Here is a 14690-nt window from a genome sequence, read left to right as displayed (position 1 = left end):
ATGGATTTTATAAAAGTGGAATAGTGATCATCAGATTACCCTTTCAGATATGAAATTACCCACGTCTTTTTACTAAATCAATCAAAATCAAGAAGTCAGGGCTCCTACACCCTTTTCAAATGGCAATCTGTTACAACCCCCTTATGGGATCTATTGTTGTTGAGCCTGGCATGGGCTTCCACTCCCTTGTGGGGTCTCTTATTGCTTAGCTGAGCATGGGCGTCCACACCTTTGTGGGGTCTCACATTGCTCAGCCTGGCATGGGCTTCCCCCGCTTGTGGGGTCCTGTGTTACTGAGCGCGGCAATGGGCTTCAACCCCCTCCTGGGGTCTCTTGTTAGCCCAGCGTGGGCTTTCACACCCTCTTTTGCTGCTGAGTCCAGCCTGGGTTTCCAGATGGCCTGACCTCCCTGCCCCGCTCAACAATTGGCACTGCGTACATGCTGCCCAGTGATAGTGATCTTTGAGGGAGTTCCTCACTCCGACCTGTGCATATCCGCACCTTTGACTTCACTCCGGTCCTCACTGTCACTTTCTTGAGTTGGTTTTTCCTGTCTGGTTCTGACAGTGGATGCAGGCATGCCGCTTCTGGTGTGACTTTGGTTCCCATTTAACCATCAAATACTTGGGATTTGATACATGAGGGGGGAGGATTAAAAACCCTGCTTGGGCTTTCTTGTCCCACAAGGGGGCGGTGGGTCACCCGTAGTGGGATCCCTCTTGCCCGGACCCCAAGGCGGTGCTCCCTTTGTGGGGGAAGGCACAAATACCCTGGATTTGTCATTGAGCCTGTACCTGGAGCCAGTGGACTGGATTCCATGCCATACTGCAAGGTGTATTCCGTTGTCCCCATGCATGCCTCTGTTAATCCGCACCTAAGGTGCTATTCAGGCATATCTAGAGGGATTAATTGCTACTCTTATGTCACTGTGTACACACCGCGTGGCTTGCTTGGCAAGCCACATCTCATTACTGAGGTTTTTAAAAGGGGCATGGCTTTGGAATGCCGTCTAGTTGTTTGTGCCAGTGAACAATCCTCCTAACATGCTGAACTCTCACATTTTGAATAGATATTAGTGAAAATATTGTACAGTGGGCTATCAAATTCTGTGTTATTTCACTTCCAGTGTTGCCAATGGAGCTCCAAGAGTATGTGATACGGTTGCAAGTACCCACTAGTGTTGGGGAAACAACACCGGTTTCAGGTTCAGTTATGTGCACTTTAAAGTGCACAGGAAATATCGGCCTTTGCTGCAATCTGTTAATTTAACATACATGGGAAAAGCTGTCCAGGTGACATTTTTCCATTTACAACATACATGTCCGAGAGAGGGGAACCGTGCATACCTTGTTTTTCGAACCAGGACGTGTTTTCTGATAGAACATTTTGCTACATTTTCTTTTTCTTTTTTTTGTGAGTGCATACCCGACATTAAGACGTTTACCCAATTATGGGCAAAAAATTCACATAAAAGGGTACATTTTTGTGTTGGTCACCAGAGACTCAGGGTGTCCTTTGGAATATTCATAAAAGACTACGGTTTGTGGGAGCGGGTTTTGTGCCCATCGCTGTGCCCCTCTACGGTATGAAAGATCAGCTGCTGGAAGAAATATCATTGTGTGCAAATATGACAATTGTGAAGCCTCTGAAAGAACTTTGTAGAATCTTGGTTGTCATTGTCTCTAGAATATATGTCATCTTTTCTTCTTGCTTCTTCCCATCCTTGATTTCTACACATTTCTCTGCATCTTTATATCCGTTTCCTCGTCTCTTCACCAACATCTTTTTTACTTTCTATCCCGCTTCTCTTTCCTTATCCTTCTTTGTTGCAGCCTTTCAATTCCTCTCTTATTCTTTTAATGCCCCTTTCTGTCTCTTTATCTTATACTTACTGTTGCTCTACACATTCATCTCCCTCCTGTTGTCACCATGATAGTAATGGGTATTGTAACAATAATGATGATGGTGGGGATTATGTTGGTGATGCTGGTAGGGTGATTATGATAATGGTGGTGATGACATGCCTCTCGAGACTCGGATATTTCCCTTCGTCTTGACTCTCTCTATGCTGCCATGGTTACAGGGTGATGTTGTGCGCTTGTTCCATGCGGAACAAGAGAAGTTCCTGACCTGTGATGAGTACAAGGCAAAACTGCACGTCTTTCTACGCACGACCCTTCGGCAGTCGGCGACCTCAGCAACAAGCTCAAATGCACTATGGGAGGTGGAGGTAATGTGACTAATTCTGTCCTCTTTTGCTGCTTAATCTCTCACAGTTGTAAGCATATGACTTACACACCTCTAAATAGGAAAGTGGTGGAAGGCGTGGAATTGGTTCCAAATTGCTGCAGTGTGTACCGCTGGCCGCCATACGTCAGGTGAACCTTGTGCAACCGCATCCTACCACACCAACAAGGCCTATATTGTTTATACCCTGTCACCAACCCCTTATGCAGGTCAGATGATAATGATGCGTTATTTTTTATAGCGCTTTCACCAAAGCACTTTACATACAACATATTTACATACAATATCACTCCTCCAAAGTTGGTACTCATTTATCGACCTCACAAGGATGAAAGAGTTGGCCTTGCTGGGATTCGAACCTGCGACCTGCCGCTCACAAACAGATTGCAGCAGCAAACGGTCAACCCACTGAGCTATCATACTTGCTATAATAGCCATTGGAGAACTGGAGTACAATTGATTCTCATGATAAGTGAGAATTCCAGTTTCATAGGGACTTCCCCTAGAAGTAAGAGCGTGGATTGTTTCCCTATAATTAACCCTAGGCCTCCATATACCTGGGGGAGGGGCGGGGGTGGGGATGCTGAGAGTGCAATTACATCTACTTGTCCCTTGAAACTAAAAAGACTGGGAGATGCAGACAACCTGATACACACAAGCACACTCTTTACCTGAAATAGTCGGCAGAAGGTCTATGCATTTTAGCATTTGTGTAATCTTTTGGTTATAAAACACCATGCACCCCAACTTCGGTCTAGACAAACCCCCATATGCGCTACACCCGCAAGGAATATCGCAATGGCCAGCAGTCTGTGTCCACCAAAAAGTAAATAATTAGTCCCACCTGCTCATTTCTGACTGATGAGAGGATGTGAATGTTGCTATTAATATGTTGTATGGATTCCAATATGTTATTTTATTAAGTACAACAGACTAGGCTCTGGATAACAGAGTACAGGGGAAGTTTGAAGGGATGTGGTTTGAGTTGTTTTCTCAAGGTAGACTACATGGGTTGAGCAGTTTGGGCTACCAGAAGAAAATTCCACAGATATGCGTCACTTGTGCCTAGGAGTTTACTACCAAACAATCGCAATTGACCTTGGTAAAGTGATTATGTAGCCCGATAGGGGCGGTTTGGTCTGTAGTGCCTAGAGGTTTTGTGTATGTGCCCCTAGGTCCAGTTTTGTGCGGATGTTGGGTCTATCATATGCTTTAATATACAGTGCAAGCCTATGCTGTGCAATTCTATTCTACATTAGGATCATCTGGGAAAGGCGTCTGTAGCCTTTGGCTCCCTACCTGGTTTGGACTTCAATTTCCATCTGCACTTTCCAGAATTGACAATAGAGAATGGTCATTGGAGTTGTAGTCCAAAACATCTGGAGAGCCACAGGTTGGAGACACCCTGAGCTACGCTATGTCATGTTAAGCTATGATTGGCTATGTTGTGTAATTTTTATTTCCAATAGAAATCTATTATGTACGATTGATCTCTGCTGGAGGTCACTGGTACTCTAGTGCCCCTGCGATTGGTCCTTATAAAAACCTCCCTGAACTCACTGCTGATGTTTAATGAAAATCAAAGTCATAACTAGGTAGATCTATGTAGAAAAAGAAAATAATGTCCAATTACTTGTAACAAATTACATTAGGAAGTACTCCCCAAATCTCATCACTTATTCTGAGGAGCCATTCAACACCCCTAAGTGTTCCTCGAAGACTGTCTTCCAGGCACTTGCAGAATCCTACAGTAAAGATGCAAAAGCTACAGCTGCCCTCGTGAATAATGAACCAAGCGACCTTTTATCTGAAGTGCAGCTAATTGTTTTTGCTATTGCCAGTATGGTCACTCATTCCATGAAGCTGTTCTGACAGACTGTTCACACACCAAGCTCGCCCAGTTAGATCTGCACAACCATTGGATCCTGTTGAAGACCACTTGAGCTGCTGCTTTTTAGGGCAGGCAGATGGGCAGGTTACTTCCCTGCAACTAGCTGAGGTTACAGAGGTTTCATTCTGAGCAGGAGACCGCTCCATCTCTCCTGAATATCATCCAAAAAAATGACCTCGGGGCGCAGAGGCCCGAGGGAGATTCTGGTTTGACGGGGAATGCACAGGCATGGGTGCGTCTTGGTGCCACTCCTTTTCAAACAACTCACTGCACTGGGAATTGTATCATCTGTGGAGCTGCCATTGCTTCTCCCTAGTTGCTAGAACACTTTCCACAAATCTGCCTCTCCGTGATAAATACACAGTAATTCATACAAGGCAGGGAACTATCTATTAATTCCTCAAAATCTAAAATGATGGTTGTTGAAGCCAAAAGCTCTAAATTGAGAAATTCTAGACCGGGTTAAGGAATGTATTTACATTGGAGAGAACCTTGGAGGATTTGACAACAAGTAGTGGCCATAGCACAGGCGACAGGGGCAATTTTGCAATTCACACATTTCTTGGGAGGGCAACAGATTGAGGCAGTCTTGCATGTTCCTCATGCTAAAGCTTGGGCCATCTTCTCATATGATTCCAATTTGAGGGAGTTTTTCAAAGAATTAACTCCCTACAAACAGTGAAAGATGACACCAACTCTGAGCCTACCTGCTTGGCTACAATTTTCGATTTCCACAATGAATTAAATCAGCGTTATATCCGAGATGAGTTTACATCCAGGTCAGTCCAAGCCTTGAGCTACCTGTAGGGTAATCAACCCTAAGGCTGCCCTTGCCAGGGGCAACTTAGTAGGCATCTGCTCAAGGGATTGTGCCAGCAAATTCCCTTGTTGACACATATGAAAAATGGGGTTTCCCTTAATAATTCTTCACCTTGGTTTACCACTTCTAACACGGTGGCGCGCCAGTTAGAAAAAGAGGCTGCGGTACATGTCAATTTTTCATAATTGAGATTGATGCATCATAAGCTTAATAGAATTAAAGAGATGGCAATGCTGATCCCGATGAAAGCTAAAATGGAATTAACTATGATGAAACTGATCCATTTTTAGATTGCAGTGTATGTTACAAGCTGATGGGATACCACGGTTTCAATGTTTAAAACATTGAACGTTTTTATACATGACATAAGAGGGTTGTAGCCTACTTAAAGTAAATCAGGGACCGCATTTTCAGCTTTTGGAAGTTCTGGTCCTTAAGTCATTTGTTTTTACATTAGTTTGTTTGACTATAAGCACATTCAATAGACTTGAATTGATACGGTGAGAATAGGTACTGTCTGTCTTTCAATTATAAATAGGAGGCATACTACAGTTGATGTTGGGTTAGGACCTATAATATAGTGAGTAGTTCTTCTTATATGGGGATAGAGTACTTTAAATCCCTATAATATACTGGCTGTATTTTTGTTGCCCTTTCTCCGTAGATGACAATATATTCATGTCTGATGTGTGTGCTATCTTACATGTCGCCTCTAGTTATGTCATGTTACGTTATGTTTCATTTTGCTGTGGCTACCTTTGTTTTGTAATATTTTGTTATAGTATATCATGTAATGTGATGTCAAGACATGTCTTCTTTGTTTACTTTTTGATGTGATATGGTATGGTACGTCTTATCATGATGTGTATTTGGTTTTTTCATCATATATTATATTTTGAGATGTTATATTTCTCTATTTTACAATCAATATCTCTTAATATACTTTATATTTTTATGTTCTGTTAGGTATGTCTGTTCTTTCTATGTGTTATGCCTTGTTGTGTTGTGATAAGTGTCCTTATGTCTTGTGCTGTCTTGTTAACTCTCACTATCTTTTAATGCAATGATATTTGCAATGTCATGTTTTCTGATGCCTCGTGATGTGCTCTCCACTCTTGTTGTGTTATATCCTCTTATATGTTGTGCATTGTATCACACATCAGTGTGTCCTCCTCGGTGTATGTGCCATTCATTACAAATGGCTCCTAGAGGGCCTCTCCCCCCCCCCACCAACAATGTGGAGCAAATATTTGCTCTCTCAAAGAAGCTCAACTCAGTGATACTGGCCCACGCGTTTCACCGGCAAATCATCGTCCTATCACTAGCCCTCCATCCCTCCCATCGGTCCTATCGGCAGAGGAGATGCATGCCACCATATGCGTCATTACCCTCCTCTAGTGTCCTGGGTACTTGGTCTTCAACATCCTTATAAGGTGGCCTGTAAACCTGAGTTCTGAAAATTCAAACTCCTCTGTTCATCTAGGGGATCACCACCAGTTGGCTACGTGTCCTGCCAGGTAGGCGTCCAGGAAGGAAACGGAAGCACCTCTTGCACATGGGCACGTTTTATGGTATCAGTGTGTCATAGACAAAGAAGGGGGACTGAGGTTTGCTCCTAAAATTGAAAGTGGAAATGTAATTTAAGTGTCTGATAGTGAACATTAGCCCCAGTGTCACTTAATCCTGGATTCACTGTAAACCTCAGTAGTGCTAATCTTCTCCCTTTGTTGGATACAGGTTGTGCACCATGACCCCTGTCGAGGGGGCGCCGGCCACTGGAACAGTCTTTATCGCTTTAAGCATCTTGCAACTGGAAACTACCTTGCTGCAGAGGTGAGTCTGGGCATGGCCACGTGTGTGCTTGTGGCACATCTCCAATCCTGGTATGAGGGCATGGTTCAATGCGAAAATCTTGAAAGTAAAAAGATAGAATGCATAGCTTTTCAATGAAAGTGTGTAATGCAAATAATCGACTCATATAATTCTCTACTTGCTGCAAACTCCTGAGTCGATCTGAGCTTCATATTAGGGGTTTGGCAGATTCACAAGTTCTCGCGAGACTTGCTGGCTCTCCCAAATCACACTAGAAGACTCCACTAGAGTTCAGGGGTTCGTGACTGAGTTTAGCTAGACAGTCAGAAAGTTAGGACTTCAAAGGAAAATATACTTGGGTAATCGGAGCCCTACACACTGTAGGAATGTTCAGCAGTACTCTAGAAGGCAGTGGTCTTCCTCAAACCAACCCTGGGATTTTCTCTTCTCTAGCAGTTACTGACAAACGTCATGTGTATACTTCATGCAGTGCCATCACCTGGATTCTCCCCTCTCTCTAATTGCAACAAAATGGCATGTGTGTAAGACATCACTGGGATCCCCCCACCGCTATTTGCAAAAAAGATGGCGGGTGTGTTGCACACTCGGATTCACCCACTGAGTGCAATCTCCGGTCTAGTCACAACAACATAATTGTGTGCGTGCGTGTTTCAGTGTGTGCATTCATCAAATCACCAACCTATCCTAATTCCAGCTCAATGAAAAACCTTCCCCATCTACCTACACTAGGGAAGCTACCAGCAGCCTCCCTGCACCTTCCCCTACAACACTGATTGCAAACCCCAACAGCACATGCCTGTTCTACAGACAGTGCTGCCACACTCACTGAACCCCACAATAACTTCTGTGCGGATTGCCTGAATGGATGGAATTTCTGGTGGTTCTTGGTTTATCCAAACATGTTTGCCCAGGTTCACTGTTGACTTGCGGGAGGCTTGTTCTCAAATCCTCATCACCGCACTGCTGAGAAGGACCTTTAGTTTCAAGTCTGGTTACACTCTATTTCACCGTATTGCATCGTCCATTTGGGCTTTGGCTACTCAAGCTACTGCAGCGATGGTTTCTCATCTCCAAAGTCTCTGGACTCAGTGGTTTCCCTACTGCTACGGCTAACTGATAACAATCTCCCACACACGAAAAGCACTCTGGGATTTTAAGGTATTTCTGCAGGTAGGGTTCTACTGAGTCTTTCATTCAACAACGTAGATTGGGTCATGGACCTATAAGGGTCTTTGTCATTCGGAAGGATTATTTTAGACGCCAGAGGACTGAGAGCTTTTCCAACACAGGAAATCCCCTTGTTTGTCGCCCACGCTTTGGGCATGTTCAGGCCACACGTCTCTGCTTGCAAGGATTTTGTTAACGCTGCTGGAGATGATGTCATCTTGAACCTTGTGGTTTCACTTCGAATGGGTATGCAGGCCAGTTAGTTGGTAGCATGTCAGGATGGGATAAAGGGGTGTGGACCACCTGCGTTTGTGTGCCCAGCGGCATGGCTTCAGCTAATGCTGTGTTTTGGTTGAGTCTTGCGTACATTCTCCTTGCCAGTGGGTAGGGAAGATTTCTGCAGCCTGCTGCCAGTGCTCTACGGTGGGGACTGGTGAAACCAGCACAGTTGCAAACCGTTCTCATGAAAATGAGGTTGAAGGGAATGTAATGGTGTTTCAAAGTATCTTCTAGGGGGAAGTACCTTGGAGTCCTCTCCACGACCTGCGTTTTCCCAACCCTGTAAGATTTGCATCGCTTTCGCGTTTCGCTTTCTTTGATTGCTCGCGCAATTGACGTTGTAGCGGGCATTTGTACCTTGGTAACAGACTGCTCGCGCAAAAGAGGGCCAATAATGGGGATGAGCATGAATAACACATGCATGGCCTTTTTACCATTTAAGTGTTTCTCAGCTCTTCTAGATCTTTAGTCTCCCACCATCAGACGATTGATCAACAGCAATTTTCCCGCCGGATGGGGCACTTTGGCGCTCAGTGGATGACGGAATGATGCCTGAATGAGTGGAGACAAAATGTGTGCCTTAAGACATTTTTGGAAATATTAGGAGATCAGCAATTAATTGGCAAAGAAGTACCAGCAAATTACATAAGGATGCGCTTGGAGGAAAAAGAATGGTTGCCACTGTTTTAGGAGTGTGAAGGAAGAGGAACACAGGCAGTGCGGTGGGATATGGTGGGGAAGCTTGAGATCCAGAAAGTTGGGTCCTTGCCAGTGGAAGGCTCGGTGGGTCAACCATGTAATATGAATCTATGTGATCACTGTGCTGTCCGTAACGGCACCGACGAAAATGACGCCGCCGATTATGGCGCGGCGCAGTGATCAAATAAGATCACTTTACCCACCTCCCCGACCCCACTTACCTTCCTGGCGGCACACATCTGTGTGCGTCGCTGACTCCCCAGTATCCCTGCGGCGTCAGTTCCTCCCACTTACGTGGGTTGGAACCCCTGACTCACGTTACTGCCCCCGGGGAAAGCTGGGAACACCCTGCAACCCCTGCTCTGCTTGGGGGCAGTAATGGGAGTCGGTATTTTGTGCGCTGCCAACGTCGCAGTGACTGCGGGGGTGCACAAATGAGGGCAACATTATGGTATATTACCTACAATATTAAACATCATCTTTTCAGTCACATGGATCCAGTGAAGGAGTCATTGGGAGAGAGCGAGGAATGTCCGAGCGTGTGAGTTTTGTTTCCCCCGTACTCTCCCAAAAGAATACCTGGGAATGCCAGAGAACACTGCATTACGGTAAAAAATCCAAGCTGAGGGAAATACACTGACTAGATCTAGTTACTGGCTAAATGGAATAAAGGTAGGAATCTTTTCAGTGTTTTCGTATCCGAAAAAGCAGAATTGTGAAATTGTTGATTTTAGCGTAGAGCTGCAACAGACTGTCAAGAAAACCCAGGTTTCCTACTATGCCACTGTTTATGGGTAGGGCCACAGAGCCAACTGCCACAGACCATAGAGCAGACACCGCAGGTACGGAGTAGAATACCTCCACCCCAGAGTCTTCTCTGAAGCCCTGAGGATCAGTGTAAAACACAGTTCATGAATTTCAAAGAATCGGTGCAATGCAGCGGTGATCCTCCAGTCTACTTCTATCGCCTGTTACTGATACTAGAGCCGATTCCTTACCCAGGCAGAAACAAACTGCAGAATGCTGCACCACTTCCCTTTAAACTAAAGTGTTTGTGCACTAGACATTAACATTAAATCCTATGGACCGCTGTGGCTGTAAAATGGTGGCACCTTCCCTTCAGAATAAGTTATGAGCGATGCAATGGCCCTGCAAAGCTTTTGGCCGATATGATAGTCGTATGGACCAAAAGCCAGTGGCCAGGACAGCGAAGGTCCTGGAGATTGCAGTTGCCTGCCTGCTACGTGGTATACAACCATAAGGCAGTAAATGGGCCATTTCCCAGAGCCCCATCTCCTGCACGGTTTCTATGGTGACCATGCTCTATAGATGTTCTACTATGCACAGACTCCACCATGGGCTGCTTTCCTCCCAGGGAAGTGAGCCTTTTCCCCCACTCCCTAGTACATGGAGTCTGGAGTTAGGTCTAGAGCTGGGCGAAATTTCACCTGCGAAGTGAAAAGTGCGGAATTCAAACTGGAATCAATTTCTACCCATTCTGCAGAATCAGCATTACAGTTCCACCGCCACTGAAATTTTGCATCCAATGGAATTTCGTCCGGTTTTGTGCAGTTTCACGCAGAGCACCAGGGACCATCATATCCCAATTCTTTCCATCAGCTTCTACTAGCTTCCTAAGAATGCTTTTAAGTGTTTTATTAAAGCGCTCAACCAGGCAATCTGCCAGAGGATGATATACAGATGTGGTCAAAGTTTTAATTTGAAGATTTTGTTTGACCTCCACTATGATATTACTCATAAAGGTTGTTCTCGGATCTGTCAGTATCTCTTTTGGGAAACCTACCCATGACAAAAAGGGAACACGATGTTTCGAGGTGTTCCTTTGCTTCAGAAAGGCCTCAGGGTAATGTGTAGTATAATCTGATATAACTAGGCTATACTAGTTCCTGGGTTTTGAGGAGCAAGTCATAACAAGCTTTATTTTATCAGAGTATATGCCTGGCTAATAGAATAAGCTCACAACTTATCCCTGGGTTTTTGCTGTTCCCAAATGTCCTGAATTGAGGCGGCCATGGGCGACCTCCAGCACAACCCTGCTGTGACTTCTGGAGACTACTATTTGGGATTGAGACGTTCCTCCACTGGTGGTGTCACCCCTATAAAGTAGACCCTGTCTCGAAAAAAAAGAATGGAGCCTCTTTCTTTCTGCCTTCCTCCTCAGGGATAACTCTGAGGAAGGCATCAGCCAATGCAGGGTCATTGCATTGTGTGAGCAACAATTCTGGGATTATCTCAGCTTTGCCCTCCTCAATACTCAGTTTATGTAACTCGAGGTTTGGGTCTGGTCCTTGGTCAGCTTCCCCAAAGCCTTTAGCCCCTCTCTCAGGGGAGTCTAACTCTGGTACTTCTAGGAGTTTGGGAAATAGTACCTTCGAGAATTTCTTATACAATCTTCTCCTTGGTTTTTACATGATAAGCATGTTTACCATTATTTTGGAGTAAGATTTTAATGTCTTCTTCCTAGTCTGGTTCTACCACCCCACCCATTACATCCACCCCATGCTTCCAAGCGAGCTTCGATTTGGAGACCAACCTGGGTGCTGCCAAGACTACGTCAGTGGGAACGCGCAGTCTCTCTCCAGGTTCTATAGTTATGTCACGACTGCTGGAGAGGTTGAACCCTATAGATTCTGTATGTGCGAACGGATGGATAAGAGGCTTGTTTACCTAATTTGGTGAATCTCAGGGTTCCCAGGTTTGTGTCAACTAGGTAAGATCCCACATATGTAAGGGTGCAAAAGGAGGAGACTGACACACAGGTGGCATACTTTTCTCCATATCATTGTAATTTCAGTGTAGGTATGCAGGGCCATCTTAAGCATTTTTGGGGTCCTGGGCATGGTCATCTTTGGGACCCCACTCCACCAAACCAAAGGAATTAAGTGATCAAGAGTACCTGGTGGCACCCTCCCCCCACCGTGATCATAGCCTATAGGTTGATATGCTGCCTCGCAGCATTCAAAATAAGCATGTTTACCCTCCTCATTCTTGCTCTAATCAGAATGATAAGTAGCATTTGAAGGCCAACATTAGCAATCTACGAAGAGGTTACTTCTCTTCTAGTAAAGAAACAGGATACTTTTTATCAATAGCATCCGGAATGGTAGGCAGCCTGTAGTATTAATGCAGGACTGTATGTAAACGGTACAAGTAACCCAGAATAGGCAGAGAACTCGCATTAGCTGCCTCAGAGAATGCAAAAGTGCTCAAGCATGGATAGAGCAGACCCATTGTAAGGAAGGAGAAAGCTACACATAGCATAGCATGGATAGTGGATGCAGACTAGAAGCTACCAGAAGGTGTCTCTATCCAGACAGACTGAGATTAGAAGTGGGACATGGTTTTCAAATAGTGTTGCCATTAGAGATCAAGGGAACCAGTGCCTGTGGTGTGCGGTACATCAATGCTCACTATTATAGTGGAAGCAACCCTATAGCCAGTGAAACCATGAGTGAGGCTTTTATGAAGAACATACCCTGAGAAGGAAGTCACTCTTAAGGTCTGACAATTTTGAAAGGTTTAGGGACTGGTAATTCTGAGAGGTTAGGCAATAAAAGATTACATGACATGCCCAGGATCACACATTGCTTAAGGGGTGAAGCTGGGATTTGTGCCAACTCTGCAATTTCTGCATTTGAACACTTTCTTTTTCAGCTTTACCATGTACTAAAACAATCTCATTTTATAAAATCTGATTTGCAAAGTACACAAATCGCATTTCCAAACCTGACAATTTTTAAAACCAAAATATTACAGAAGGATATTATGCAAAATGGGAATGATTCTAGCTTCATTCTCTCCATCATCAAGGGAAGTATAAAGTACCAGCGTACCAAGTGATGTGATTTAACAGATTTAATCTAGGTATGCCTTTTGTACTTTTAAGCTTTAAATACTTCCAAAACAATGGCTTGTGTAATTGTCATTCATAAACATGCAGAAAAACCACTGACTTTTATACAAAAAGCAAAACGTTTTTTGTGTCAAAAGACCAGACCTTAACATATGCTTGCCCAAGGCCTACAACATCTGGTCCGCTCTCTCATATCTACCAGCCCTTCCACTCAAATGGCATAACTAAGAAGAAAGATCAAGTAATGAGCCAAACGATGCCACCAGCACACAAGAAGGCAAACCTCACAAAAGACAGCACAGTAATGCAAGATATATTATATGATTTGACCAGGATCACTGTATCGTCTGCTGGCAAAGCCAGGATACAAACATGAACACTTTGGTTCCACAGTCTTGAATTTGGATACGTATTCACCTCTTGGACTAATCACTTATGCTCATCTTTGGAGGGTATTGGCTGAGTTTTAGAACGCCCCATCTGAACAAATCAATTTCTAGACCGTCACCATACGAATGACATGTTAGTTCGTATAGCAACCCCTATCTGGTGCAGGAACATTGCTGATAATAGAACCTCTTATGCTGAAAAACCAAGTACATATGCAGGTAGGTTTATAAACTTCAGACATAGTAAAGGTTCAGCCAGACTTGCTGGAATGTGCTCTTCTATATATGAACACATATCTCTGCAATGAGTGCTTAACACACTGAGCTAACTTCTGAACCATTGTGGCACTCAATTTATCAATATGGATTTCAACTTTGGCTATTGCACCGGATCAGCATAATTCCCACAGGAAGGAAAGAATGTTACAGAAGTTGTGCTGTACGGAACGCATAAACTATGTATTCCACAGTGACCACAGAAAGCATTATATGATTACTTGATCAAGGATGTACTTGTCAAAACAGACAGGCAATAGGTTTAGCGCCTCAGCACCATGCCATAAAATCTCCTGGCGTGTGCTATATAAGTCTGGCGAACAATGGAATCTTACTTTAGATCAGGCAGCCTTGTGGGGGCCCCCTCCTTTTGCCCTCCTATAAAAACGTCTCTGTAGGTATGTAGGGGATTCCGCGACCTAGTATATTACCTTCAAAAGTATGTCCTCTATGCCATGGTGTACTTTTATGCCTTGTTCCCGGCCGTACCATCTTCGCGGTGTGCTGGAGGGTTGAGAACGCAGCGATCCTTCATGTTCCGTCCATCGCTCGTGCATCGATTGGCATTGCATCTTGGTGTCCTGTCTTCTTGCGTGGACTTTAACAATCGTTAGTACTTATGAGAAGAACCAGGTGGCATGGCTTCAGAGGGTGCAAAAAGCAGCAGCCAGACTCATTTGGGGAGTGGAGACATGGAAGCACATCTCACCTGCTGTAGCGTCGCTGCACTGGCTCCCAGTGAAGAACGTGGAACTGAAGCCCCTCTGCCTAGTTCAGAAATCCATTACTAGAGTTGGAACTGCACCTTTCCCACTTAGACTGGGTGCTCATCAGCCTCAAAAACATCTCAGTTCCCAGTATGCTATGATATGTTATTTATAACGCACTTAATACCCAGAGGTTTCTAAGCGCGGACCCGGGGATCGAACCTGTGTTGTTCCCTGCCGTCTTGCTTCCACGGCGAGCACGTTGCCCATGAGCTATCCTCCCGAGTCTTTTGATGATGGCTTTTTGTTGTACCCAAATTTAAGAAGACAAGGATCAGGGATAGATGCTTTGCAGGTCAGGCAACAGAGCTGTGGAATGAACTGCCGAACTATATACAACTCAACATGGGCTTGATGACATTCAGACGCCATCTTGAAACCCTTCCATTTAGAGCTGCTTGGTGCCAGAATATAATGGCGGTTTCCTTGCTCCATAGCAGTGTGATGC

General features: G+C 44.6%; 1 protein-coding gene across 1 annotated transcript in view; it reads left to right on the top strand.

Annotated features, from left to right (window-relative positions):
• Nucleotides 1-14690, top strand: part of ITPR3 (inositol 1,4,5-trisphosphate receptor type 3) — a 510867-nt gene that overhangs the window by 241330 nt on the left and 254847 nt on the right. Inside the window, exons 8-9 of the mRNA XM_069633522.1 lie at nucleotides 2084-2230; nucleotides 6696-6791. Of these exons, the coding sequence (XP_069489623.1) occupies nucleotides 2084-2230; nucleotides 6696-6791 (243 nt within the window). The remainder of the gene's footprint in view (nucleotides 1-2083; nucleotides 2231-6695; nucleotides 6792-14690) is intronic.

Source organism: Ambystoma mexicanum, chromosome 13 (assembly GCF_040938575.1).
Source record: "Ambystoma mexicanum isolate Mex_15411 chromosome 13, UKY_AmexF1_1, whole genome shotgun sequence".
Classification (NCBI taxonomy): domain Eukaryota; kingdom Metazoa; phylum Chordata; class Amphibia; order Caudata; family Ambystomatidae; genus Ambystoma; species Ambystoma mexicanum.
Note: the sequence above shows the minus strand (reverse complement) of the source record. Positions and strands in the feature narration are given on the sequence as shown.